A 25175-nucleotide genomic window follows, 5' to 3' on the forward strand; every position below is an offset into this window, starting at 1 on the left:
GGGATTGCGACACTGTCGAAAGACATATCCGGTCTCAAGTGGTACGGAGTGTGACCCTCTTTATTTACAAAGCTACCTCTATGTGCTCAGGGCCCGCTCACACCGCTTCGGGGCGCTTGGAGCGAAGGAAAGCCCTCCGCTTCCTCTTGCCGTAAAGCGAATACTTCAAAGTGTTGCCTGTCCTCGACTAAGGCAGCGTCGTCGGTGTCGCAAAGCTGAAAGTGTTTGAGCACTACCCCTGAGTCGTAAAAGTGCCTGCGGCAGTCGTTTCTTCCACTGTCGCAAAAGCTCCCGGCCCGTCTTCGCCCCTCTGGAGCGACTCCGTCACTTCGCCCGTGCCGTAAAGCAAACCTGCCCGACTCTGTCGTCCTTTCTCTTCCCACCGTAGTAGTCCTTAGTTCCCTACTCCGGGATGCTTTATTGCCCGGCACTGCCGTAAAGCATATCTGGCCCCAGCCCCCGAGTCCTATTCCCCCAGGGCGTCCGTGCACCGCGGTTGCCACGGTGCCGCCAAGCGCGGCTGTCGCGCGGCCCCGGTGTCAGCGGCGATGGCGGCGGGGTCGGGTGGGAATGGGGGCTCCGGGGGAGGCCCCGGGCCGGGGCCGGGTGGGGGTGGGGGTGGTGGCCCCGGCGGGAGCGGCCCAGGGCCGGGGTCCGGCGGGGGTCTGGGCAGCGGCGGGGAGCTGCACCCGCGCACCGGGCGCTTGGTGAGCTTGTCGGCCTGTGGGCGTACAGCGCGGCGGCAGCAGCCAGGCCAGGAGTTTAACCACGGGCTGGTGTTGAGTCGGGAACCCTTGCGCGATGGACGCGTCTTCACCGTCCGCATCGACCGCAAGGTGCGGAGCTGGGGCCGCGGAAGCGAGATGTGGAGGGTGGTGGGAGGGGACCAGAAGGCGATGGGGGAGGACAGCTAGGGTAGCCCACATTACCGGATACCGAGAGGGAACCGCTAGCCAGAACACCAGGTGATGAGCAGGAAGGGAGCACGAAGCGGAAACATTAAGTCACAAAAATAGGAGGCAAGGACAGCTTGAGTTTTGTCAAGACTCAGGAGCAGGGAAGGGACACGTGGCCCCACCCACTATAATGATTAAAGAACAATCCTCCTGGGATAGTTTCTGGGAGATGGAGGATGGAGAGATGTCAGATATGTGATGGAAGGAGAAGAGAGAGAACCAAGAAAAGAACAACCACTGAAGGACAAAAGCACACCGATGGGGACAGAAAGATGGGTGAGGAGAGAGACTTAAAGCAAGAGATGTGTGTGCCTGTGCGGTGATGCGGCGGAAATGCCAGGTGCACAGAGGTAGAATTTGGGAGGAGAGTGAGTTTGAGTGCAGCTAGAGCCTAGGAGAGAGGCCCAGAGAGAGAGAGCGAGCAATATACCAGCGAGTATGGAGAGCTGTGAATTTGACTGGTTGAGGAGCCACAGAGACCAGAGCAATTAGAGATGGCAGGAGCCTGGAGCCAGGGAATTTAGCCAGCTTGGTGAGCCAGCGTGGGAAGAGCATGGGATCATAGACAGCGTGCACCCAGAGTACAGAAGAGAGTTGCTAAAGGAGAGCAAGTCTAATCATTCCCTGAGACCAGAGTCCAGACAATACTTTGTGGGACTGGATCTCTGGATTGGGGATGTCTTGTATCTCAAGAGAGCAAAGCCCAGTTAGCTGAGAGGTGGGAAGAGGGGGACACAGTGGCCTGTGAAATGTGGGAGACCCATTCGTAGCACACCCTGAGCCACTGTCCACTGCCCCATCACAGGTCAACTCCTGGAGTGGCTCCATTGAGATTGGGGTGACAGCACTGGACCCCAATGTGCTGGACTTCCCAAGCAGCGCCACAGGGCTGAAGGGAGGCTCGTGGGTAGTGTCGGGCTGCTCGGTGCTGAGGGATGGACGGTCTGTGCTGGAGGAGTATGGGCAGGACCTCGACCAGCTTGGCGAAGGGGACCGTGTGGGTGTGGAGCGCACAGCTGCCGGGGAGCTGCGGCTCTGGGTGAACGGGCGGGATTGCGGCGTGGCTGCCACGGGCCTTCCGGCTCGTGTCTGGGCCGTCGTGGACCTTTACGGCAAGTGCACCCAGATCACTGTGCTCCCCCCTGAGCCGGGCTTCAGCCCCTCTACTCCCAGCCCCACGCCTCCCCTTGAGCCCTCCGCCCCCCCTGAAGATTCTGCCTTGGCTGAACAAGGGACCTCTGGGGATGAAGGTGAGAATGCAGCTAGGGCAATGGTGGGGGGATGGGGCAGAGAGAATGGCTGAAGGAATGGGGGCGGGGCAAGGCAATGACAAGTGAGGCTGGGTGTGGGCTGGGAGAACAGGGGCTAGTGGAGGGGTCTCCTGGCTGTGGTCCCTGCAGCAGAGGCTGAACCCTTATTCCCCTCCCATTTCACCTGGTCCCCAGCCTTCATGGTATCCCCAGCGCAGGCCCGACCGGAGACGTTTCCTAACAGCCTTGAGTCGCATAATGGTGAGGGTTCCTGGGAGGCCTGGGAAGGGGAGCGGGACATGAGGTGGACAGGGAGGGACCTCAGGAGAGAGGAAGGACCTACCCGGGAGAGCATGGTGAGCCTGAGATTGAGAAAACTCATTATTGCTCCCTTCCTGTGTCCTGCTGTTGCAGACTTTGCCAGCATGGAGCTCTCCGAGGTGGTGAGCAATGCCATCCTGTCTGCGTACAACGGGGGGCTCCTGAATGTGAACCTGAGCTCCCCCCCCAGCAGGGGAAGCACCAGGGCCTAGCGGTGCTGCCACCTCGCCCATTGTCACCTCCAACGATGCTCTCCTTTTCCATGAGAAGTGTGGAACCCTCATCAAGCTCAGCAACAACAATAAGACTGCTGAGCGCCGCCGGCCCCTGGATGAATTCAACAACGGGGTTGTCATGACCAACCGTCCACTTCGGGACAATGAGATGTTTGAGGTGTGCAAGGTGTTGGGGCCTGGCCAGTGTCTCACCCTCTGGGAACAAGAGATGGGGCTCAATCCCCAATGCTAGCAGAGGGTGGAGGTGGCCTAGGGAAGCTCAAAGGGCGGAGAGATTTTTTTCTCTGCGTTTACATTTCCCCTCTCCCTTCCACTGTCATTCCACCCAAGATCCGCATCGATAAGCTCGTAGATAAGTGGTCAGGCTCCATTGAGATTGGTGTCACCACCCACAACCCCAACAATCTGGAGTACCCAGCCACCATGACCAACCTGCAGTCAGGTACCAGCCCCTGGCATGGTGGGGGCGTGGCCTGTGGTCACCGAGGTGCAGGGAGCCCATACCCTAACCAAGGTGTCTGCTTTCCCAGGCACCATCATGATGAGCGGCTGTGGGATCCTGACCAATGGCAAGGGCACCCGCCGGGAGTACTGTGAATTCAGCCTGGATGAGCTGCAGGTGAGGGTGGGCACAGTGCCGGCCTGTCTCCAGGGGCACCCCTGTATATACTGAGCAGTCCTGCCTGGGCCCCATACTCTCTGACCTGGAGCAAGGCCTTTTATCTTTTGTCTGAAGGGTCCTTCTGAGAAGGGCTTCCCTGGTGGCTCAGATGGTAAAGAGTCTGCCTGCAAAGCAGGAGACCTGGGTTTGATCCCTGGTTTGGGAAGATCCCCTGGAGATGGGAACGGATACCTGCTCCAGTATTCTGGCCTGGAGAATTCCATGGACAGAGGAGCCTGGCAGGCTACAGTCCATGGGGTCACAAAGAGTTGGACACAAATGATTGACTTTCACTTTTCCTTCTGAGAAGGCAGGGCTGCCCAACTGTTAAGCACTCAGATTTTGCAGTCAGATGGGTTGCATTCTTCTTTCAGTTTGGCCTTTGGTGGTGGTGACCTGTGGCCAGAAGCTCATCTTTTTGGGTAGTTTTTTTTTCTTTATGTCTGAAAATGAGCCTGTTAGTACTATTTGATAGAGTGCCGTGAAGGTTGAGTTAGTGTTGATAAGATAGTTTGACATAGTGCCTGACTTGCCTTGAACATTCAGAGTGGTCTGAGATGCATGGGAACCAGTTGTTCCCCTGTCGCATCGGTTGATGGGAAGGCTGGAGGACTACTCTGTTCTCAGTGTCCAGGACAAGTCTGGACCCCAGCTGTTGAAAGATTCCAGGTTTTTATTTTTCTGCTTTGAATAGGAGGGTGACCACATTGGTCTCACGAGGAAGTCCAACTCTGCCCTACACTTCTTCATTAATGGCATTGATCAGGGTAAGGAGAAGCTCTGAGAGGGTGGCTGGGCCAAGGCTTTCACTGAGGGGGTCTGTGTCATTCTCCCTTTATTGATTCTTCTCCCCTCATCCCATACACAGTGAGTCGGCCATCATTCCTCCGTTCCCTGTGCCTTCCACCCCTGCAGGTGTGGCGACCCCCTTGACGCCCCCAGTGGTGTACGGTGTGGTGGACTTGTATGGAATGGCCGTGAAGGTGACCATCGTCCACAATAACAACCACAGTGACCGCCTTCGCCGGAACAATGCCATCCTGCGGGCTCTGTCCCCTGAGGGTGCTCTCCGCCGGGCTGCTCCTACAACCCAGGCAGAGCCCGAGCGCCTGCTCTTCCACCCCAACTGTGGTCAGAAGGCAGCCATCACCCACGAGGGACGCACTGCCCTGAGGCCCCAGTATGGCCCATGGGGTGGGGAGAAGCCTGCGGAGGGGCTATGAGGGGATTGGGGGAGGGGTGGGCAAGTGGGAGGCAGTGGGAGTCTTGTTGGGGGGCCTCCTGGAATGCGGACCGTGGGTGCTTGACTTGGGCAGTGGGTGTCGGCTGGGCGTTCCAGTGCTGAGCTTTGGAGCGCTGTGTGTGGGGGGGATCTGAGTCCCCACTTGCCATGCCCTCAGTGCCACCGATGACTTCAATCATGGCGTGGTGCTGAGCAGCAGAGCCCTGCGGGACGGAGAGGTATTCCAGGTGCGCATCGACAAGATGGTGGACAAGTGGGCTGGCTCCATTGAGATTGGCGTCACCACCCACAATCCTGCCTACCTCCAGTTGCCCTCCACCATGACCAACTTGCGCTCTGGTGAGCTCCCAGGAAGGGCAGGGCCAGGATAAGATGCTAGGGGGGATGCTGTCCCTGTTTTCCAGACCTTCTTTCACTTGTCAGGTTTATGATGACACATTCAGTGCCTAAGGCATGCCACGTGGATAGGGCCTGTGGTTGGCATGAGAACTGCAGAATTTTCTTGCTCTGCCCTGAGAAGAAAAGGCAGGCTGGACTGGTAGCTTCCGGAAGTAACTGGGGGACTGCTGTGTAAAGGAAAGAAGCCTTGGCTTCCTCTTCATGGCTTTTGCCACTCGTTGTCCACTAGGGACCTGGATGATGACAGGGAATGGGGTGATGCACAATGGGACGACCATCTTGGACGAATACGGGCACAACCTGGACCGACTCAAGGTGGGAGACTGGGGGAACTGCCACCTGTCGGTAGCGGGGAGGCAGGCCAGGTGGGGCTGCTGGAGGACCAGCCCAGGCAGGAACTCGGCCTGACTCCTCACTCCAGCCCCGCTTCTTCCAAGGCAGGGGACACGGTGGGCGTAGTGCGGCGGGAGGACGGGACTCTCCACTTCTTTGTCAACGGCATGACTCAGGGTCCTGCTGCCTGGAATGTGCCCCCAGGCGTCTATGCCGTCGTGGATCTCTATGGCCAGGCGGCCCAGGCCACCATTGTGGACGACGTGGGTGAGGGCCGGGCTGGGCAGGGGTTGGGGTGGCCTTGGGAGGCCTCAGAGATGACTGTAGGCCTAAAAGGTGATGTCCACTTGCAGAGGTGCCCCCAGTCCCTGAACCACTCCCTGAGGGGAACAACCAGGTGTCTCCAAGCTCCCCATCATCTGGGGCTGGGGGCTCAGACCTCCGCTTCCACCAGCTGCACGGCAGCAATGCGGTCATCACCAACGGGGGCCGTACTGCGCTCCGCCACAACTGCCGCAGCGAGTTCAACGACGCCATCGTCATCTCCAACCGGTCAGTGTCTGGACTTTTATGTCCCCACTTCACTTCCCTACTGCTCAGTATCAGCCACCCAAGTGGGGCCTGTCTGATGGCCATTCTCCTGGCAGAGCCCTGAGAGATGGTGAGCTGTTTGAAATCGTCATTCAGAAGATGGTGGACCGCTGGTCAGGCTCCATTGAGGCTGGTGAGGGGCGTGTGTGTGTGTGTGTGTGTGTGTACATATACATGTGCTGGGGAGGTGCTGGCTGCCAGAGGCTGGAGACTCGGCTCTGACCCACCCCTGCCTCCTTCTAGGAGTGACCGCTATTCGGCCGGAGGACCTTGAATTCCCCAACACTATGACAGACATCGACTATGACACATGGATGCTGAGGTTGGGCTGTCTGCTTTGGCAGCCAGCTTGGTGGAGCTGGCCGGGATGAGGGAAGCAGGGTTTGGGGCCTATGGTAGCTGTAGACCATGACAGACCTAGGTGGTCTGGCTGTTCCCTCCCCCTAGACCCTTAGGGTAGCTTCTACTTTTGCCAGGGGGTTTCCAGGGTGCAGGCGACAAGATTGCATCTCACACGCCAGGTTAATATCCCAGTCCAAGGCCCTGGACGATTCCAACAAGCAGAGATGGGGCAGAGGCCTGTGTGGGGAGGAAGCTGGGAGGCCGATCTACCCGTTTTGTTATTCCTGCAGCGGCACAGCCATCATGCAAGATGGGAACACCATGCGCAACAACTACGGGTGTGATCTTGACGCACTGGGCGCCGGCGCCCGCATCGGTATGATGCGCACGGCCAAGGGCGACCTGCACTACTTCATCAACGGCCAGGACCAAGGCGCTGCGTGTTCAGGCTTGCCTCCCGGTAAAGGTGACTATTCTGTGGCTTTCGACCTGCCACCTTCGGCCCAGCCCACCCCAGGCTATTGGGCTGCTGACACCTTCGTTCTTACGCAGAAGTGTATGCGGTGGTGGATCTGTACGGCCAGTGCGTCCAAGTGTCTATCACCAATGCCACTGGCCCCATGGATAACAGCCTGGCGACCAGCAACACCGCCACTGAGAAGTCGTTCCCCCTGCACTCCCCAGGTTTAGCCGGCAGGGAGAGGGTGGCAGGGAGGGACGGGGGAGGGTCTCTGTCTGCCTGTGGTGGGCCTGAGGGGTGCAGCCTCCAGGTCAGGCAAGCTGTTTAGACAGGCTGGCTGCAGCAGCAGTAGACCAAGGGGAAGGAGGAGGGCTCAGCCCCTGGTGGGGAGCAGCCAAGAAGAGGGGAGGAAGTTCCACCTGGACGCAGGGCCTGGATGCTTCCCTGCCACCAAAGGGCTGGGACACCATCGCTGGGCACGGCAGGTTTGGGACTGAGTCCTGCTGTGGTGAAAGAGGTGTCACAGTTCTTGAGGAAAGACTGGAGGTGGGACTGTCATGTCGACTTCTGCTGCATCTGAAAGCCTCGCCCTGTCCTTTGTGAAGCTTGCTGCCCCAATCCTACCCCTCCTCTGGTGCTGTCTTCCCATAGTGGCTGGCGTGGTCCACCGATTCCACAGCACCTGTGGCAAGAACATTGCTCTGGAGGAAGACGGCACGAGGGCAGTGCGAGCAGCTGGCTACGCCCATGGCCTCGTCTTCAGCACCAAGGAGCTCAAGACTGAGGAAATCTTTGAGGTGGGCTGTGGTGATGTGACCGAGGGGGCCACCAAACCTCCATGGCAGGGCCAGCCTGCCTCCTATCCTCCTGCATTGCTCTGAGGGTTCCTCTGTCTCCCAGGTAAAGGTGGAGGAGCTGGATGAGAAGTGGGCCGGCTCCCTCCGTCTAGGGCTGACCACGCTAGCACCTGGGGACATGGGGCCTGGTGCAGGTGGGGGCCCGGGACTGCCTCCCTCCCTGCCAGAGCTCCGGATGAAGACCACCTGGATGGTGTCCAGCTGTGAAGTGAGGCGCGACGGGCAGCTCCAGAGGATGAACTATGGCCGGAACCTGGAGAGGCTGGGGGTGAGGCAGCCGACCCCAGGGCTGGGGGTGGGCCCTGGAGTGGGGGCGGCGGGGAGAGGTGGGCTGAGCCCTTGTCCTTGCCACACCTTGGCCCTAGGTGGGAAGCCGGGTGGGCATTCGCCGAGGGGCAGACGACACAATGCACATCCTGGTAGACGGAGAGGATATGGGTCCTGCAGCCACCGGCATCGCCAAGGTAGACCCCAGACCTTCCATGGGGCTGGAGGAGGATCGAGGTCCTCTGCTAATTCCTAACTTCTGGTCTGTGTGCCCACAGAGTGTGTGGGCTGTATTGGATCTATATGGGCCAGTGCGGAGTGTCTCTATTGTCAGCTCCACTCGTCTGGATGAGCCAGAAGGCACTCAGCCTCCTTCCCCCAGCTCGGACACCGGCAGTGAGGGCGAGGAGGATGACGAAGGCGAGGAGCATGTCCTGGAAGTAAGAGGTGGCAGCAGGAACCATTGGGCTCAGGGATGGACTGTTGGTGGGCCATCAGCCACCAGGTCATTTTCAGATTCCCTGATCTAGTTCTGGATGGCCAGAGGCTTATTGGCAGGCTCTATGTCCATCCTGGTGGGGTGGCTTCGGTTTTGAGTCGGCACCCCCCAGCAGCTCAGTCTCTCCTCCTTATCAGAGCCAGAACCAAGTGGCCATTATGCCCACAGCCCTTGAGTTCCTGGAGAACCACGGGAAGAATATTCTCTTGTCGAATGGGAACCGTACAGCCACACGAGTGGCCAGCTATAACCAGGGCATTGTTGTCATCAACCAGCCCCTGGTGCCTCAGCTGCTGGTCCAGGTGAGCCACACCTCCTTATCCCCAGCTCCTCTTGCTCCAGGTGATCTAGGGCCAACTCTCCTGCAGAAAGGCTTTTTTTTTTTCCCAAGTGGAGGATGAAGTGGAAGGCATGCATGCCCCTTAGCTTTCTGGGTGTTTGCTTGTATCCTGTGGTGGGAGTTGTACATCAGTTTCCAGGAAGTACCCACCTGAGGGCTGTGATGAGAGAAGCAGTGTGGAGGCGCTTGGGGAGGCCAGGAAGGCTCCTGATACTGTATGTGGGAATAGGGCATGCTTTCCAGGGGAGGGGGCATTATGCTGCGAAGATGTCAGTTAGCAGGTGAAGGAAACCCCCAGGGACAAGAATCCTTTTAAAGGCATAGAAAGACCAAGGCTGAAAGAGGGAAGGACACAAACAAATTGGCCATTTCGGGTCCCTCCAGGTATCAGAACAGGCTGCATCCCAGGCTGCACTCTGGGGTGCCGTCTTCTCTCCCTGGCGAGGGTGAGGAGACCGGTCCTGCTGGATGGGGGACCTCTTCGCAGGAGGCTATGATTGTGGAGCAGTTGCCTTCTCCCCAGGTGCGGATAGACTTCCTGAACCGGCAGTGGACATCTTCCCTTGTTCTGGGAGTCATCACCTGCCCACCGGAGAGGCTCAACTTTCCTGCTTCCGCCTGTGCCCTCAAACGGGCAGCTTGGCTGCTGCGGGGCCGAGGGGTCTTCCACAACGGCCTCAAGGTGGGTGGGGAGCAGGGAGAGGGCCCTGCCTCTGGGAGTTGAGTGGCTGGCCAAGGGAGAAGTGGGGCCCCGAGCCCTGGAGATAGTCGCACAGGTGTATAGCGGCCCTGTAGCAGGTGGGCAGAGGTATGAGTGCCATTACCTGGACAGCCTCAGGCTCACTGCCTCCTCCGACATCCCTGCCATTTGAGAATGTTGCAAGGGGGGAAAGGGAAGGTGGACTTTAGGTTAACTGAAGCAGTGGGCAAGGGTAGAGGCAAAACCCAGGGACTGGCAAAGCTTAGTGAAGGGCAGCGATGGCTGCTGCCAGTGGGGAGTCTGATCTCCCTGAAGACAATAGATCTTTCCTCCTAGATCTGTGAGAAATTTGGGCCGAATCTGGACACGTGTCCAGAAGGCACCATCCTGGGACTGCGGCTGGACAGCTCTGGGGGGCTGCACCTCCATATCAACGGAATGGACCAGGGGGTGGCTGTGCCAGATGTCCCCCAGCCCTGCCACGCGCTCGTGGACCTCTATGGGCAGTGTGAGCAGGTGAGTGGCCGTGGGAGGAGTGGCACCTGGGAGGCTGGGTGGTCCCAGTAAAGGGGAAGCTGGTAGTTCATGGAAGGGATCAGCAGCCCCTGGGGGCTGGTCACACCCTGACTGACTACCCCTCTCCTCTGTAGGTGACAATTGTGAGCCCTGAACCAGGGGCTGCCAGTGGGAAAAGTGCTGGAACCCAAGGGGACATGGAGAAAGCTGACATGGTGGATGGTGAGCCAGCCCAAGGGGCCAGGGCCCACCTCACCCCAACTTTGTACTTCTGTACTTTGTACTTCTTTGTACTTCTCCAGCCCCTATGACATGGGCCCACTCTGCTCCCTCAGGTATCAAGGAGAGTGTGTGCTGGGGCCCGCCGCCCACCACTAGCCCCCTCAAAAACTGCGAGTACCATGCCCTTTGCTCCCGTTTTCAGGAACTGCTGCTGCTTCCTGGTGAGTCCCCAGGCCCCCAGAACCCACCTTATTCCCGGCCCAACCCCGGGCCGCGGCTGAGCCCCAGGGTGGGGGCCATGCCGCAAAGTCTGCTGCTCACTCTCCACAGAGGACTATTTCATGCCTCCGCCGAAGCGTAGCCTGTGCTACTGTGAGTCTTGCCGAAAACTTCGAGGGGATGAGGCCCACAGGCGCCGAGGGGAGCCCCCCCGTGAATACGCTCTGCCCTTTGGCTGGTGCAGGTTCAACCTCAGGTACATAGAGGGAAGGATCGTGCACTTCCCACACTGTCCTTTACCCACCTTGAGAAAAGGTCCTGAGAGGGTGTGTAGAAGACAAAACTTCCTGTCTGGGGAATGACCTTCGGGAGCCAATGACCTTTGTCCTGTCTGTCCACCTGCTAGGGTGAACCCCCGCCTGGAGGCTGGGACGCTAACCAAGAAGTGGCATATGGCCTACCATGGGAGCAACGTGGCGGCTGTCCGGAGGGTGCTGGACCGAGGGGAGCTGGGGGCAGGTGTGTAGCGCCAGCGGAAGCAGGGCAGGTGGGCCTGTGGGTGGCAGGAGGCCCCCCCTGACCCAGCTCTCCTCCCTCACAGGCACTGCTTCCATCCTGAGCTGCCGGCTCTTGAAGGGAGAGCCTGGGACAGGGTTCGAGGAGCCTGGAGAGAACTGTGCGCCTCCCCGGGAGGAGCAGCCACCTCCAGTGCTGCTTTCCCCCTCCCTCCAATATGCTGGGGCTGAGACCCTGGCATCCAAAGTGCAGTGAGTACATGGGAGGGGGCCCAGGGCCACATGGATCTCCATGATTCCTCCTGTCCACCTTGTCTCCCTGGTTCCTCAGTCTCCAGCCAGCTCTTCATTCACAGTCTTTGTACAAGTTCCATTTATTTTGTTCTATCACAAAGAACAAAGAAGGGAACCCTGGTCACGTGGAACTTATGTCCTCTCTTGCTGTAGAATGTTTATCCACAGTTATTTAGTATTTTTAAAGGTAACAAGTAAGTACTATGGAACCGAAAAGTAGAGCAGGGTGAAGTGGATCAGGAGTGTGGTTGGAGCACACAAGATAGGGTAGTCCAGGTAGATATCACTAAGGTGAATCTGAGCAAAGACTTGGGCAGGACAGAGTCAGTCGAGCAGGCATTGGGAGGAAGACCATTTCAGGTAGAGATGAGGCTGCAGCCAAGCCCCTATAAGGAAGGAGTGACTACTAGGAACAGCAGGGCCTGTTGCTAATTGAGGTGGTTGCAGGTGCCAAGGGGCAGAGGTACTGGGGCCAGAGGCCTCACTGCCCTATTTCTGCCTGTTACCTAACAGATTCCGGGACCCCAAATCCCAGCGGACGCACCAGGCCCAGGTGGCGTTCCAGGTGTGTGTGCGCCCTGGCTCCTACACCCCGGGACCCCCTTCTGCGGCCCTCAGAGAGCCTCCCGATCCTCACTTCAGCCCAGCTGAACTTGAGTGGGTGACCAAGGAGAAAGGGGCCACGCTCCTCTATGCCCTGCTGGTACGGGTGGAGTGAGGGGCGAGGCCGCACCACTACAAGCACAGTTGGGCCTCAGCCCGTGGACTCGGAATGATGACTGCCTCCAGGTCATTCCAGCGCTCCGCGACATGCATGGTGCTCAGCCTGGCAGATGCACAGGAGCGTGTGGGTAGGCTCCTGACTAGCTGGGAAGCGGAGCTTGGCTCCGTGCCCTGGCTGGAAGGGGACGTCCCTCCCTCCGAGGTGAGGGCGCAGTGGGGAGCCCGGCCGCAAACCCCGGGAAACCCTCTCCATGCACTGATCTGGGGAGCATGACTCCTCGCGACTCCTCCCCCATACACTTAATTTATTTCCGTTTCTGTTCCCTGGTTACTGTGAATCCCAGAGGCGTCTCCTCGTGCCCCAACGAAGCTGCTGTTCCGGCCCGGGCGGGAGTGGGGAAGGCGGGGGCCGGGGCTCGGGCCTCTGTACAGTTGTTACTGACTCTGATTTATAAGGAGCCAATAAACGCAGTCTAAGAGCAGCCGCCTCGGCCCCTGTTTCGCGTGCCTCTCGCCCGCGGGAGGAGCCCCGGCCCCGCCAACTTCGGGGGCTCCGCCCGCTGGGCAGGCCGGGTCGGGGAGTCTCATGGGGCACATAGTGGGGTTTGGACGCCACGGGCACCCGTCGCCGGCACTTCCGTCTGCGCCGCCCCGCCCAACCAACGAGCCCGCGGCGGCCCGACTCCGGAAGGATTCGGCCCAGCGGCCGGATGTGACGCCGCGGCCCTGCCGCTCGGGAGGCCACAGAGAAAGCGACGAGAAGGCGAGTAGGGTGGGGCGGGCGCCCGGGTGGCGGGCAGCGCGTAAGACCCGCGCTGTGGACCCGGCCGGGCGGCGGGCACGTGACCGGGGCGGCGGGCGGCGGCTTCCGCCTGGACGCGGCGCGCTCCCACTGAGCTGCCGCCTCCCCGCAGGCCCGGCCAGAGGTCTGGCAGCCAGCGACAGAGCCGGGCGCTCACGGCCCGAGCGTCCCCAGCAGCACCATGCCTGCGCTTCTGGAGCGTCCGAAGCTGTCCAACGCCATGGCGAGGGCGTTGCACCGACACATCATGATGGAGCGGGAGCGCAAGCGGCAGGGTGAGCCAAGCTCAAAGCGGGAGGACGCACGGTTCGGGCGCTCCGCGGTCCACGGTGACCCCCACCCACGAGCAGACCAGTGCACGACGGCCGAAGCTAGAGGGACAGCTAGCCCCGTGGTGATGGTGGTGGGAGTTAAAAAAGGCCACGCCCGGAGCTGGGAAGGACCTTGGAGAGCACCTAATAAACCTCCCCGTTCCAGCCCCCTCACAGTGATGAAGCCTATTCCAGAGCACTGGGATAACCAGTTTTTGCTGTTCTTCAGTTCTTAATGTTCTAATATTTTAACACCCTGCCGCTTGCCCATTCTGCCTCTTATTCCAGAGGAGGAAGAAGTGGACAAGATGATGGAACAGAAGATGAAGGAAGAGCAGGAGAGAAGGAAGAAAAAGGAGATGGAAGAGAGAATGTCACTAGAGGAGACCAAGGAACAAGTAAGCAGTCCCTCCATCTCTCCCACTTCTTTCTTCTCTTGGCTCTCCTTTCATCTTCTCTCCCCTCCCCAGATCCTGAAGTTGCAGGAGAAGCTTTTAGCTCTACAGGAAGAGAAGCATCAGCTTTTTCTGCAGCTCAAAAAAGTTTTACATGAGGAAGAAAAACGGAGGCGAAAAGAGCAGAGGTGAGATTAAAGAACTAAAAATAAAATCGAGGCCAAAGTGTAACAGGGATCAGGTAACAAAAGATCAGTGTTTAATGGCAAATGGGAAGGGGAGTGTGTGGGGGTGGAGACACGACAGACTTGTCTTTGACCCGCTTTCCTTTTGCTCCAGTGACCTGACCACTCTGACATCAGCAGCATACCAGCAAGGCCTGACCGTTCACACTGGAACTCACCTCCTTAGCATGCAGGGTGAGGATTAAGGAACTACTGGTCAGAATGGGCCCTCCTGGGAGTTGCAACATCATGAAGCACCCCTCTCCCTCTCTAGGGAGCCCTGGAGGACACAATCGCCCAGGCACCCTCATGGCAGCTGACAGAGCCAAACAGATGTTTGGACCCCAAGTACTTACGGTAAGAGCAGGAAGATGGTCTAGGCTGAATTTTTTTTCCTACTTACACCCAGACCCTAGCATCTTCACCAGCCAGCACTCAAGTCTTGAGTGTGTCTACATCCTGAATAGGGGGAATGGGGGTTCTGGGACTTGAATTTCTGCTTCATGGAGTTTACAGGCAGTGAGTTCTCGTTCTTCCTTCTTAGACCCGGCACTATGTGGGCTCAGCAGCTGCTTTCGCAGGGACCCCGGAGCATGGGCAATTCCAAGGTAGCCCTGGTGGCGCCTATGGAGCTGCTCAACCCCCACCTCACTATGGACCCACGCAGCCTGCCTACAGTCCTAGTCAGCAGCTCAGAGGTGAGGTGGGAAGAGGAATTTTCCTCAAGACCCAAAGGGAGGAGTGTTGAACAGGCTACAAGGAGGTTCTAATGGTCCCCTGCCTTCCTCAGCACCTTCCGCGTTTCCTGCAGTGCAGTACTTGTCTCAGCCACAGCCACAGCCCTATGCCGTGCACAGCCACTTTCAGCCCACCCAGACAGGTGATGGGAACACCCCATGCTGGGGCCCAGTTCCATGTGTCCTACCTTCCTCCTTTCCCCATTCTTTTATTCACTTCACACTCCTCTTTCCCGGCCTAGGGTTTCTCCAGCCTGGTGGTGCCCTGTCCTTACAAAAGCAGATGGAACATGCTAACCAGCAGACTGGCTTCTCTGACTCAGTGAGTAGAACCTTGCAAAGTCAAGGGTTGCCTATGCTAAGGGGAGCCTCAGGCTGCCTCAGTTGCTGACACTGTTCTCTGCAGTCCTCCCTGCGTCCCATGCATCCCCAAGCTCTGCATCCTGCCCCTGGACTCCTGGCTTCACCCCAGCTCCCTGTGCAGATGCAACCAGCAGGAAAGGTAAGGGTGGTGATCGGGTCCCTCAGAATCCCTGCATTGCACCCTGTTTGCCCTTCCCCTCCCTGGGGTGGCTCTCTGGTGCGGAGTAGACAGGAAGGTGTGCACACTGACAAAGCCCTCCTTTCATCACCGCTGCCAGTCGGGCTTTGCAACCACCAGCCAGCCTGGCCCTCGGCTCCCCTTCATCCAGCACAGCCAGAATCCACGATTCTACCACAAGTGACCATCAGATTTATCTTCAGCCTTGGCCCCAACCCCTGCCCTTGGGGAGGATCCCCAGTGTCCCACTACCAGGCCAATAAAATCTACCTGCCACTGCCCCTGGGTGCTGTCTGTGTTGCCTCCCACTGTGACTGTTTAGAGGGTGGGCAGTGGCTGGCAGGAACCACAGGGTGATAGCAGGGTTGGTTGTAATGAACTCAGCAGCAGAGTTCATTCAACCTGTACTCTTCAGATTTCCAAATAAATATCCATTTAATTCGAAAAACCAGCTGAGTTGGGGACTTCATATTAAACTTGTAGTTTTATTCAGGTTTGATTTTAACAAATGTGTCGGGGAGAGAGCCCGCAGGAAAGGATGAAGCCCATGGGAGCAGGGCCCTCCCAGATGCCTGAGGAGGGGGCATGTCCCCTCCCCTCTCCTCCTCTTCCCTCCCCATCTTTAGATGGGGAGAGACATAGGCAGGGGAGGGGGCTGGTCCCCAGTCTGTGGGGGTGGTGCTTGGGATAGAGGGCTATGGAGGAAATAAGGGGTCAGATTAAGTAAGAGTTGGGGAAGGGCACAGGGACCATTTGCCAGAATCCACAGCTTTCTGATTCCAGATTGAATTGAATTAAAAAAAAAAAAAAAAAAAAAAAACTAAACCACAAGCAGCACCCACCCCGTCTCCCCCACCAGGGTTGTAGTGCGAGGGGAGAAGAGGAGGGCAGCTTCACCAAGGCCATGGTGCACTCACTCCTGGCCAAGGGAGCAGGGTGAAGGGCAGGGGCTCCCCGACAGATTGAAGGGGTAGGGGAAACCAAAATAAAACGTCAAATAAATCGTGTAGGAGGAGTCCAGCCAAGGGCCAGGCCAGAGCTGGGCCAGGCTGGGGGAGGGGGCCTCTGCAGGCTGGAGGATCACTGCTGCCACCACAGCCACCCTGGGTAGGAGAGAGAAACCAGGTAAGACAGGGTAAACCTTCACAGGGAAAAAGGGTGAGGGGGCAGGACCATGCTAAAGGGCAGAAAGTAACCATTAAGACTAATCTAGCTCTTTGATGGAAATAAGGTGTGTGAAAGGGGGGAGTCACACTCACCTGGGAGCCAGTTATTTTGCCATGGCCTTGATTGCAACAGCCGCCTCCTCTGTCATGGCGGACAGCACCGTGATCTGGGAGAGCACAGGGAAGGGGAGTCATGTCTGAGTGCAAAGCAGGGGAAGAAGCACAAAGAACAAAGCTGGGTACAAAGTTGGGAGCACCATACCAGGATCTCTTCTCCACAGTCGTATTTCTGCTCAATCTCCTTGCCAAGGTCTCCCTCAGGCAGACGGAGGTCCTCTCGCACCTCCCCGCTGTCTTGGAGCAGTGATAGGTACCCATCCTGGATGCCAATCAGCTAGGGGCAGATAGAGAAGAAAACTGAAGATGGGCACAAGTAGCCTGAGAATGGAGGGAGTGATGGGCAAACTAGGGCAGCAAACAGCTAACACCTAATACCCTCTCTTGCCCATCTCCCTTCTCTCAGCACAAGGTCTTTGGTCAGTCTCAACTTCTACTGCCCCACCCCCCCACTACTACTACCCCACCTACGTACCTGAAAATCGTTCCTTTTGATGTTGGGGACATCCATATTATGAGTTGACGGGCAGATATCTTCGTATTTCTTCCCAGTGAAGATGTCAATACCAACCAGATGGACCTACATCACATCAAAGAAATCCAATTATACTCTAGGATAGAGGAGATCCCTGGCTGGTGGGGGGAAGTCACACTAGGTTGTCAGGACAAAGAGTTGGAATTGAACCAATCAACTCAAAAAACACTAAAAGACTCACTAAAGGGCTCCAAAAAGAGCCCGAGGCCAAAAGACCACCACTTAAATTGCAGCTGACCACACAGTTAAGGTTGTAGGGCAGCTTTGGAGCAGTCAGTTACCTCAAGCTATCAAAACATTAACAAGAGACCAAGATTCTAGGGGAGTAGGAGGAACCTAGGTAAAAGTTTACAAGAACTTTTATTGACATCAGCATAAAAGGCCGAGAACTTGGAAGGTAGAAAGAAAAGAATTCAGAAAACAGAAATAAGAACTGAAAATAGAAAGGAGTTGGGAGCGAGCAGAACAAGGAAACTGGAAAGAACAGAGAATGATCTAGACATGGTGGGGATAACCCATGACGAATGCCAAGTCAATAGAAGACAGAAAAAGTGATTAAGGAACAAAAGCAGAGGAAATTCAAAGATGAATCAGGTTGAAGTTTTGGGTCGGGGGGGAGGTGGGGAGTCTGAAGTTACAAGGAAAGCTGTAAGGAAAATGTTGACCAAGTAAGCAAACAGGCTCCAAAAAGAGAGGGCAGGTAGAGGCACTCTGACCTTGCATCAGAGATGTGATGGGAAAGCTGGAACTGGAGAGTGGAGCAATGATGTACAGAGGTGCAGAGATGTGCACTGGTGCCCTGCCAGGGGAGGGGTGCATTTTATGTTAGGATTGAAGAAAACATGGGCAAAGTCATGGAAACAAAGAGCACCTACAAAGACTCAAACAGAGAGACAAATACAAAAAGCAAAGGCCAGGAAAAAGAACAGAGCAACTGAACAGCCAGAGCATAGAGGACCATGAAGAAAAATTGGACACACACAAAGATGGAAAAAGGAAGGGGCTCCAAGGATGCTGGGGCACAGGAGGGTAATGGAGGAGGAAGCTGAAGGCTGGTGCAATAATTGAAAAAGGTATCCAGGGCTGAGTACTGACCACCAGGAGCCAAATGGTAATAAGTAATACAAGAGCTAAGTAAGATAGAGGGCTAGCACTGACGACAGCAGGTGGGGAAGGCAAGGTACAGAAATGAAATTCTAACCTTGGCATGGCCATGCTTGCCAGTCTTAGAAGTTGACATCTCCACAATCTTACATGGCCGGCCTTTGAGCACCACGAAGCCATTCTTACGTAATGCTGAGCACTGCATCGGGAAGGTGGCTGAGGCCCCTGCATCTCCTGTCTCGAAGTCCAAATCATCTGCCATTTTAAGAGGCTACGATTCCAACTAGAGTCAAAAAGAGCTAGGGTCAGTGAGGAAAGAATTAACAGGGTCTCCAATCCATCCCACTCCACTCTAGAAACATTGCTTCATTTTTTCCCCCAGCACTTTATCCCTTTACCCACGTAAAATAGCTTCTAGACTAAATGCTGATTAGATCAAAAATACCGAAGAACTGGTGTGTGTGGCAGTGGAGATAAGCTGGATCCCCACCCCAAATGAAAGCTAAAAGGGTGGCTTGAAATACCAAAAGCTCCAGGAATTTAGGATCCCAAATCTCTGATATGGGCAAAGGCCTAATTCTTGGTCGAGGGAGGACTCAGGTGTTACTTGCCACTGAAACCAACCACCCCTGTTCCCCACACATAACCAGGGCTATAATTAGGTGAGCAGCTATGAGCCAGCAAAAAGGCGGGGCTAATGTAGGGGGGAGGGGGTGGAGACCGGAGGACTGGGAGCCCCACCCGTCTCTGTTACACCCCCCCCACTCTATCCACACAAGAGCCCGTCATTGGTACAGGAAACCACAAGGCCGCTTTGGGGGATTCCCGCCTCTCCAACATGCATTTGCAGATACAGCCGAAAGGGAGAAAGCAAAGTTGTTTTCTAACTGATCTCCCTGCCAAACACCTCTGGTTTCCCAAAGGGAACCCAGGAACCCAGCCTCTCCTCAAGGGCCCTCCCACTTTTCCCAGGATGCATCAGTCCTGTCGGCTTTTCAGGCCCGGCCCGTACAGTCAGTAGAAAGTGGGGGAGTGGGGAGTGGTGAATGACAATAAAATGAAAGCAAAAGGCTGGTAGTAGTGAGTAGTATAAATTATACTAGGCTAGCAGAGTTAAGGACCCTAAAACCAGGCACTCTCAGGTCCGACACCACGACAAAGACAGTGACAAGGTGAAGAGCACCTATCACAGCGGGTAACTCATCTGCCCGGGACTTTAAGGCGCCGTCGGCAACGTCCGAGAAGAGTTGGGCTCCCGTCCAATCGCCCTCGGTTTCCCCATTTCTCTGGCCTCCCAGCACGGACGAGCGCCACTTACACCTGGCTGGCCGCCTCACTTCACAGGAGGGCTGGGGGGAAAGCTCCAAAGATCCATGAGGTGGGGGGAGCCGTAACATATGCCCACAGCGGGCTCTCCGAGGTGATCCGGATCCGGGCCTCCGGGCTCTCCCACTCCTCAAAATTCCAAGCTCCCTTAGGCGCCCGCGAAGACCAGCTCTCTCCGCGTTGGGGGTTGCCGGCTCCCGCCCACCATGTGGCCGCCCGAGGCTTCCGGTGGCCGGGACCTGGGGGGAGGGGTCCCCGCGCTGCCATGCGGCCCCCGTCCACGTTCGGCCATGCGGTCTCCGACCCCGAGGGCAGCCTCCCGTGGGGGGCACTTCCGGTACTGCAGCCTGCCCCCTCCTCAAAGGCCGCGCCAGGCCGGAGCCACGCCGCCTCCCCTCCCCCCCACCGCCAGCCGCCAACCCCCCCTCCATGCCCTCTCACCGAACAGCCCCCTCCCCCACCTCACGTGGCCTCGCGGCTCCCGGTTCACAACGGCGCAGGTACCCTTGCCCCGGCGGGCCGATGTGGCCCCCGGCTCTCGCCCTGGCGTGGCCGCCCGGCGGCCTCTCCCGCGTGGCGGCCTCGCGGCTCGCCGTCCCCCGCCCTGCGTCGCTCCAACGTCACCCGGCCAGCCCCAACCGTCACCTCGCGCGCCAACCGGGTCGCGCGCCCAAGTCTCTCCGCACCTCGCGCGGCTCGCAGACAGAACCCCGTGCGGCGGAGCCGCAGCTCCCCTCTGCCCCCTCCCCGACCCTCGCGCAGTTCCATCTCTACTCCCAGGCCCAAGTCAAGGTTTCGCGCACGCGCGCCCTGCCCGCTCTCACCTCGCGCGAACGCACTGACTCGACCCCGTCCGCTCGCCGCGAGCCCAACCGCTGCCTCCGAGCCCACTGCCGCCGCCGCCGCCGCCGCCGCCTCTACCGCCGCCGCCGCTGCTGCACACGGGTCTTAGTACGCAGGCGCCGACTCCCCACTGACCAACCAAGCAGCCCTGTGACAGCCGCGCAAGCGTGCTATCTATCTCCTCCGCCCTCCACCCCCGCACTGCGCAAGCGCACAGATACTCCCTGCTCTCCACCCTCCCTCCCACCTACCCATCCAATGACGCGCATACGTGAACCCGCCCCTCACAAATCCTAAGTTCGTCCCACCAGTAGGCAACGCGCAGGCGCATCCGGTTTTTTAATCCCTTCAACCTCCTCTGCCCTCCCCGTGTTAGACCACCAGCCCTACCGGACAATCCTTGCGCCTGCGCGATAAAGAGTCCTACACTCCACACCCTCTGAAGGAAACGCCTCGACCTCAAGGCGCATGCGTATTGGGAATGCTGAACGCCCCTTCCACCTCAGACGTCGTTTGTACGCCAGGCGTTGAAAAGACCACGCCACTGTATTGCTGGTCTTGTCTAGAACGCATGCGTCTTGGAAACGCCCCACCTCGACTTTAGCTGGACTTGAAAGACTCACACGTTTCAGAAAACTTGTACTGTGGGGTGGGCCCCTTGTCGCAAAACCCATCCCTCTCCCCCTGCTCCCCCGTTCCAGACATGCGCGAGAGCTCTTTCCGCTTCACTCTTCCCCGCGCGCTAGTGTGGTCGAGTTACCACCCATCTCAGCTTCACTTCTCTAAAACTGCGCTTCTACTCTGCCATAGAGTTTCACCCGGAAAGATAGAGCGGTCCCGCCCCAGCCACCATCTTGTTCAAATTCTTAGACCGTATTGGTCCGTATGGCTTCCATAGAGGCAATTCTACTGAATCCTGGAGTAAGATTTACATGGCATTTCTCTTTTCCCTTAGCTGTCCTCTGCGGTGTCCAAACAGAGGAGCCTGGCAGGCTATATAGTCCATGGGGTCGCAAAGAGTCGGACACGACTGAGCGACTCTCACACGCACACACACACCCTTAGAAAAGAATTCTCTATAAAGTGTGGTATATCGAATTCCACTGATGTTCCCTTTCATAAGAGGTGACCATGAAATCAGAAACTCTCAATGAATTTCCCTGGTCTTCGTTGTAGGGAAGAAAACTGCTGCTTTTCCTGAAAATTTGTAGTCGTCTACCTCTGCTGCTGCTGCTGCTGTTAAGTCGCTTCAGTCGTGTCCGACTCTGTGCGACCCCATAGACGGCAGCCCACCAGGCTCCTCCGCCCATGGGATTTTCCAGGCAAGAGTACTGGAGTGGGGTGCCATCGCCTAGTTTCTAGGTTTTCAGCACTACCTTCGTGGCTACCTTGTTTGCTTCCGTAGACTGGTGGACAATATTGTGGAACAAGACAAGCAACTAAATAGCTGGGCTTGGAATCCAATATCCTGGATTTGGTTCTTGTTTAAGATGTGACACGGTAGATGTGCACTACGAACACTAGCTTGAATTAATACATTTACGTAGCACATTGTACTATCACCCCCAAATCCTCCCACTCAATTTTCTGAAATTTCTGCCATTTTCTTTGGGGAAAAAACAAATTTCCTGGATGCATTGTTTAAAAGTCCAATTCCTGCTCTTCTCAAAGATGTCCATATGACCCAAGAATTCCACTCTTAGGTATATTACCCCCAAATTAAGAACAAGTACTCAAATCATTGCAGGAAAGTACTTAGCACTATTCAGTAGTAGTAAAAAGGTGGAAACGCAAATATCCGCCAACAGATGAGTGAATAAACAAACTGTGGTGTATACATGTAATAGAATATTAATCACACAAAAGAATGAAGTATAAATACATGCTATAACCAGATGAACTTTGAAGATGTTACAAGTAAAAGAAGCCAAACAAAAGCGTCACATGATTCCACTGATGTGAGATATGCAGAATAGGCAAATTCAAAGAAACGAAAAGCAGACTGGTGGTCAGTAACGGCTTAATGGTCATGGGGTTTTAGAATGATGAAGTGCTTTGGAATTAGAGGTGGTGGCTGTACAATCCATGAATTTGAATGCAGTGAACACCACTGAGCTGTTTATTTAAAATGTGAATTCACCTCAGTTTTAAAACTCTTGTACACAGATGTTCATAATAGCCAAAAAGTAGAAACTACTCAAAGTCCATCAACTGATGAAGGAATGAATAAAATATGGTATATCCATACAATGAAATATTATTCAACAATAAAAAAGAATGAAGGACTTCCATGGTGATACAGGGATAAGAATCCACCTGCGAATGCATGGGACACAGGGTCATTCCTGGTCCAGGAAGATTTCACATACTGAGGAGCAAATAAAGCCTGTACTCCTTAACTACTGAGCCTGCCTGTTGCAACTGGTGAAGCCCACTTGCCTAGAGCCTGTGCTCCACAAGAAGCAGCCACTGCAAAGAGAAGCTCACAGGCCACAATGAAGAGTAGGCCCTGCTCACCACAACTAGAGAAAGCCTGTGTGCAACAACAAAGACCCAGAGTATTCAAAAATAAAATCTTTTTAAAGAGAGGGGGGGAAAAAAGGAATGATGTACTGGGTACACACTGCAACATGACATAACTATGAAATGTATGCTAAATAAAAGTCACAAAAGACCACATACAGTAATGTATTATTCCATTTACATGAAATGCCCAGAATAGGCAAATCCATAGAGACAAAATTTGATAGACTGTGGTTCCCTGGTGCCTAGGGGGAAATGAAGACATGGAGAGAGGTTACTAATGACTATAAGGAAAGGAGCAGAGGGTGTCTTTTGGTGTGATGAAAATGTTCAAAAATCGGAGTGATGCTTGCCCTCTTCAGATATTGAAAAAAGTTGAATTGTACACTTTAAATAATTAAATTGTATGGTGTGTGAATTACATCTTGATAAAGCTGTTACTTTAAAAATGTATTGTTCGGGGGCTTCCCTGGTGGCTCAGTGGTAAAGAATCCGCCTGCCAATATAGGAGACACGGGTTTGATCCCTGGTCCAGGAAGATCCCACATGCTGTGGGACAACTAAGCCGGGGCACCACAACTACTGAGCCAGTGTGCTGCAACTACTGAAGCTTCCCTGCTCTAGAGCCTAATCCACCATAAGGGAAGACACTGCAATAAGCCCACACACCACAGCAAAAAATAGTCCCCTCTCACTGCAACTAGAGAAAGCCCAAGGAGCAACGAAGACCCAACACCACCAAAAATAAAAAGTTTAAATAATTATACAAAATTATTTTTAAAAAACAAAAATATACTGTTAGGGATTCCCTGGCTATTCAGGTTTGATCCCTGGTCAGGAAACTAAGATTCCCACAAGCTGCACAGGGTGGCCAAAAAAAAAAAAAGTAACGTCATCTTTGTTCTTAATTGGTTTACTTCTCTGAGATGTTGGTGAAGAGTTCTAGATGACCTAAGTCACAAGCTCCATGATTTTAAAAGGGGCTGAGTGATGACAGCTCCCAAGAATTCCCATTCAAAAAAGAAAGGGCACAAATAATTTTGATGGAAGGCTAAGACATACACACTCAGAGAAAGGGAAGGGCAGAATATTGCACAGTATTGTAGAGTAATGAGACAATCGGTATCTGGGAGACCATGCTAGCATTGCATCTATGGAATTACCACAGCCCAGGGTACAGTCCTCTGCTTTGTAAGCCCCAGCATTTTATTTTGCCAATCAAATCACTTCTTTAGGGAGCACTTTCCTGACCTACCAGACTAAGCCAACTTACTGTGTTATATACATTCTCAGAGCAAACAATTATAGCATTTACCCCAGATTGTTGGTTCCCACAAATCCATTTATTTGTGTGATTACTTTATTAATGTCCGGTCTTCTCCATTAGAATATAACATATATAAGGACAGGAGTCTGGCTGATTTTGTTTACCATTGTGCCCCCAGCTCCTAGAACTGTGCCTGGCAAATATTTGGTACATTGTAAATTTAACGTTGAGTGAAGGTACACCTGACTGAAACCAAGTGGACTCACAAAAAATTGACAAAGAAATGGCATATCAACTTCTTTCTAAATGAATTGAATTAGTCAAGGAGAACAGAACATCTGTGTTGGCTGATCCATCTGTTCATCCTCTCTGTAAGAAAACATAAATGGAAAGAAAAAACCTACTCAAGGAATCTTGAAATCAAAGTAAAGGAATTAACTGCACTTACTTCATGACAGCTCTAAGACCATAGTGCATTTGTCTTCAGTATGAAAGAGGCCTACCTGTCTCACCTTCGGAAAGAATCTCGGAATAGTAATAATCCTGGATTGAAACTGCCCTGAAAATTATTAGACAATCTTTCTGGCCTTTTTTTTTTTTTCCTGATTGGCACACTGAGTATTGTCTTCAGTCCACACAGAAGATAAGAACTGATTTTGAAAACTGATTCAAAATACAATTGGTAAGATTCTATCTTGTCTTAATGACATCCACATTCCTTTCTCACTTTCTTATGATTACACTCACTCACTGAGTTTAGAATTCAAATATTCTTGAAAAACTCTCCAGTTACCCTTATATAGACTTTTTTTTTTGGCCTCACTGCAGGGCTTGTGGAATTTTAGTTCCCTACCAGGGATTGAACCCAGGGTCCTTGGCAGTGAGAGAGCAGAGTCCTAACCACTTGACTGCAAAGGAATTCCCTCTACAGACTTTCATTGGCTTTGGAGGATGTCTTGGCAATTAATTGCATTCATTATTTCCTCATTTCTTTCTCAGAGAGTACCCACATTTTGCTGAGAAAGAAGTTTGTCAAATGAGTCTAAATCTGTTCTGGTAGACATTTTTGGTAGGCTTTTTAAAAGTTCTATTTCGAAATAATTTCAGATTTACAAAGAGCTGCAAGTATAGTACAAAGAGTATTTTAAAGAATGTCAGTGAGAGTTGTAAACGGGAACCAATGGTGTGGTGAAGGTTGATTATACAGGCATGTGTCTTTAGTCACCAAGTCGTGGCCAATTCTTTTGCAGCGCCATGGACTGTAGCCCACCGGGCTCCTCCGTCCATGGAATTTTCCCAGCAAGAATACTGGCATGGGTTGCTGTTTCCTTCTCCAGGGG

At 54.8% G+C, this 25175-nt stretch overlaps 3 protein-coding genes across 11 annotated transcripts; 2 read left to right on the plus strand and 1 right to left on the minus strand.

Moving 5' to 3' along the window:
* The first annotated feature begins 548 nt into the window (after positions 1–548).
* Positions 549–12426, plus strand: NEURL4 (neuralized E3 ubiquitin protein ligase 4). The gene is given in 30 exon segments (XM_040243510.1): positions 549–836; positions 1762–2206; positions 2402–2467; positions 2621–2709; positions 2711–2920; positions 3094–3205; positions 3294–3382; positions 4119–4191; positions 4340–4604; positions 4825–5006; positions 5296–5381; positions 5504–5666; positions 5753–5951; positions 6047–6123; positions 6234–6312; positions 6623–6792; positions 6885–7016; positions 7444–7589; positions 7693–7917; positions 8015–8113; positions 8195–8356; positions 8553–8717; positions 9279–9437; positions 9792–9971; positions 10106–10193; positions 10307–10414; positions 10524–10668; positions 10819–10931; positions 11014–11179; positions 11735–12426. Coding segments are annotated over 30 exon segments (4686 nt in total). The 3' UTR covers positions 11940–12426.
* On the plus strand, positions 11936–15667 carry GPS2 (G protein pathway suppressor 2). Of its 5 annotated transcripts, none has more exons than XM_040243517.1 (11): positions 11936–12707; positions 12859–13021; positions 13346–13455; positions 13528–13640; positions 13792–13871; positions 13951–14033; positions 14221–14374; positions 14467–14556; positions 14656–14735; positions 14820–14915; positions 15055–15667. In XM_040243517.1, exons 1-11 carry the CDS (start codon positions 12531–12533, stop codon positions 15136–15138), a joined length of 1230 nt encoding a protein of 409 aa, XP_040099451.1. In that variant the 5' UTR covers positions 11936–12530; the 3' UTR covers positions 15139–15667. The 5 variants fall into 5 exon arrangements, with proteins under 5 accessions (XP_040099451.1, XP_040099455.1, XP_040099454.1 ...); XM_040243521.1 differs by having other exon boundaries at positions 12625–12711; XM_040243520.1 differs by having other exon boundaries at positions 12625–12711; positions 13346–13640.
* On the minus strand, positions 15420–20810 carry EIF5A (eukaryotic translation initiation factor 5A). Of its 5 annotated transcripts, XM_040243527.1 has the most exons (7): positions 20669–20712; positions 20027–20193; positions 17974–18159; positions 16713–16817; positions 16383–16514; positions 16214–16287; positions 15420–16057 (listed from the first exon to the last, which is right to left on the minus strand). In XM_040243527.1, exons 3-6 carry the CDS (start codon positions 18136–18138, stop codon positions 16225–16227), a joined length of 465 nt encoding a protein of 154 aa, XP_040099461.1. In that variant the 5' UTR covers positions 18139–18159; positions 20027–20193; positions 20669–20712; the 3' UTR covers positions 15420–16057; positions 16214–16224. The 5 variants fall into 5 exon arrangements, with proteins under 5 accessions (XP_040099461.1, XP_040099464.1, XP_040099463.1 ...); XM_040243530.1 differs by lacking the exon at positions 20027–20193 and having other exon boundaries at positions 20669–20810; XM_040243529.1 differs by lacking the exon at positions 20027–20193 and having other exon boundaries at positions 20436–20754.
* Positions 20811–25175: the final 4365 nt, after the last annotated feature.

This window comes from Oryx dammah, unplaced genomic scaffold (assembly GCF_014754425.2).
Source record: "Oryx dammah isolate SB20612 unplaced genomic scaffold, SCBI_Odam_1.1 HiC_scaffold_8, whole genome shotgun sequence".
Lineage (NCBI taxonomy): Eukaryota > Metazoa > Chordata > Mammalia > Artiodactyla > Bovidae > Oryx > Oryx dammah.

Bases quoted from the DNA above. Each gene is read 5' to 3' on its own strand.
- GPS2 (XM_040243517.1), top strand. From the start codon at position 12,531: ATGGGGCACATAGTGGGGTTTGGACGCCACGGGCACCCGTCGCCGGCA. The intron at 13,022-13,345 runs GTGAGCCAAGCT...CTCTTATTCCAG, and splicing joins GCGGGAGCGCAAGCGGCAGG to AGGAGGAAGAAGTGGACAAG. The intron at 13,872-13,950 runs GTGAGGATTAAG...CTCCCTCTCTAG, and splicing joins TCACCTCCTTAGCATGCAGG to GGAGCCCTGGAGGACACAAT.
- EIF5A (XM_040243530.1), bottom strand. From the start codon at position 18,138: ATGGCAGATGATTTGGACTTCGAGACAGGAGATGCAGGGGCCTCAGCC. The intron at 16,818-17,973 runs GTTAGAATTTCA...GATGTGATGTAG, and splicing joins GCAAGCATGGCCATGCCAAG to GTCCATCTGGTTGGTATTGA. The intron at 16,288-16,382 runs GTATGGTGCTCC...GTGCTCTCCCAG, and splicing joins ACTGTGGAGAAGAGATCCTG to ATCACGGTGCTGTCCGCCAT.